This window comes from Acanthisitta chloris, unplaced genomic scaffold, assembly GCF_000695815.1.
Source record: "Acanthisitta chloris isolate BGI_N310 unplaced genomic scaffold, ASM69581v1 scaffold3792, whole genome shotgun sequence".
Taxonomy (NCBI): Eukaryota; Metazoa; Chordata; class Aves; order Passeriformes; family Acanthisittidae; genus Acanthisitta; species Acanthisitta chloris.
In genome coordinates, this window is record NW_008662011.1 from 5,203 (window position 1) to 7,465 (window position 2,263).

General features: G+C 55.8%; 1 protein-coding gene across 1 annotated transcript in view; it reads right to left on the reverse strand.

Moving 5' to 3' along the window:
• Window positions 1-26: 26 nt before the first annotated feature.
• CHD6 (chromodomain helicase DNA binding protein 6) overlaps window positions 27-2,263 on the reverse strand; it is a gene marked incomplete at its 5' end in the record, with an annotated part of 41,674 nt that continues 39,437 nt past the window's right edge. The window contains one exon of the mRNA XM_009070418.1: window positions 27-917. Within this exon, the coding sequence (XP_009068666.1) occupies window positions 27-917 (891 nt within the window). The remainder of the gene's footprint in view (window positions 918-2,263) is intronic.

The following is a 2,263-nucleotide window of genomic DNA, read 5'->3' on the forward strand; positions in this document are numbered from 1 at the left end:
GTTTTTTTTTCAACGAAACAAAAGTTCTAATCAGCATCACGAGCCGCTTGGCGCTCCTCCTCTGCTGGTCCATCCTGCTCCTTCTCTGCCGCCGCTGGCGGGCTCTGCTCCGCACAGTTTTGACTGTTTGCAGCTTCTTTTTCCGGCAGTGAGACAGTTTCTGGCTCTGGGTTTGCCAATTCCCCTTTCGCTTTCTTCCTCTTCCTCTTCTGGCTCTCCAGGTTCGCCGCCTCCGAGTGCCTGGTTTGCTGGATGCCAGGCAGCGCCATGCCGATGCCAGGGGAAAGGAACATGGAGGGATAGATCAGTCCAGGAGACATCCCTGGGATAAGAAACGGGTTAAAAGCTACAGGACTACTGGTAGTTATTGCAGATTCTGTCTGATTAGAAAACGAACTAGGCCCAGGCTTGTCTTCGGCGAGAGGCTCTTTTTTCCCATCCTGGCTGCCCTGTTTCTCCTCGCTGGCCTTCTCGGCGCCGGCTGTGCCACCTTTCGTTGTGCTTGTTAACGCAGTCGGAGCGGTCGCAGTACAAGTCGTTGCCATGGGGGGGTTGAGCAGTCCTCCAACACCAAACATCTGGGGTACGGTAGCCATGCCCGGCAGCATCATGGGCAACATGCTCAGGGTGCTCTTCACATCCTCGCCGGCGGGCACTGCTGCAAAGCCAGCAGGGAACCCCACCAGCCCCGTCAGAGGGATCCCTTGCATGTTTCTCATGTTCTGAAGTCCCACTAGATCCATCCCAGCAATTAGTCCGTTCATGAACAATGGTCCCATTCCAGAAGAAGAATCTGTGACAACGCCGGGGCCCTTCAGGAGTTCGCTGCGGGGCCTCCTCCCCCTCCGGCGCGGCCCTGTGTCCCGGAGCACCGGCTCCGTCAGGATGCGATTGAACTTGTTTTCAGGTAAGTAGCCCTGAAAATGAAACACACACAACAGAGAACACCCGACAGTTACTATGGCAGCAAAGGGATTCTGGCTGGTCTGTGCTCGCATCTGTGTCCCAGATGGTGTCGGCACAGAAATATTTGCCTACATGGTATGGAAGCTGAGAGGTACGCACAACTTTTCCCCAAGGGATGCTGCCGATCGCAAGACACCCTTGCTCTGCCCTGGCATGATCCTGCAGTGTCAAAATGCTCAGGGAGGGGGGGAGGACGCACATTTTTACCCCATATTTCACCCCAATCCTTAGCATCAGCAGTTCACGGTGTGGGGAGCACCAGGGCAGTGTGGACTCAGCTGCCCACTCAGCTCCCTGCCCAGCTCTAGCTGTGCCTTCAGTGACAGGCCAAAAAATCCTGTCTCTGAGATGTGACGGGCCAGATTTTCAATGCTCTGCAGGGCAGCAAAGCTCATGGGATGACACAGAGAGAGAGGACTTGCTGTCTGAGGAGCTCTTGGTCAGAGCTTTGCTTAGGTGCCAGGAAGCATTCAGAAAGCTCTTATGAGTGTTCACAGGACCAAAACCCAGTGGCCAGAACTGGGTGAGACCGTTGGGTACACAGTGCAGTGCAGGGGGATCCACAGCCCAGCTTCAAACTCCCTTTTTCAGCATCCTCAACACAGACATTTAAACATTTCCCTTCGTGGCTCCCTTGAGTTTCAATATCTCCACTCTTTGAACCGTTTTCAGTAACAGATTTAGGGAGGAAAAGTATTTCCTGTTGATACCTGCAGAAATGTGAATCAGATGCCCTTGGCAGTCTGCTCAGCACAGCTTCTGCCCAAGGTGGGAAAACCTCTTGGGAGAATCTCCCCTGGCATGCGGGAGGACTCACGTGGGGCTGTGACTGTGCCCAGGCTCTGCTGGCCCCACGCTCCCTCCCGCTGGCCCCGGCACCTGCAGGCTGTCCCTCCACGTGCCCATGCCAGGATGGACGAGCACTCGCCAAAAGCACAGTGTGGATAGGGTTCAGGGTGGGAATGCTCGTGGGATGCAGCTGCCAGAGCAGGGCACGTGAGAGGTGCCTGGGCAGTGCCAGGCACACGGCGGCTCCTGCAGCAAGCAGACCATCCCCTAAAACCAAGGGAAGGAGAGCCAGCTCACCCGGGGCTGCTGCCCAATGGGGTCCTAATGCCAGCCTGGATGTGCAACCGTTTCCTGGGCAGTGGGACAGACAGTGCCAAATCTCCAGCACCAATTAAAAACAAATTTGAGAGCAATACAAACCTCTAAGCCAATTGATTTCCCCTCCACCCCCTGCAAGGGTGTCACACCGATCACTGCAGCCCCAAAACAGGCAGCCGGTGGGGGGGGG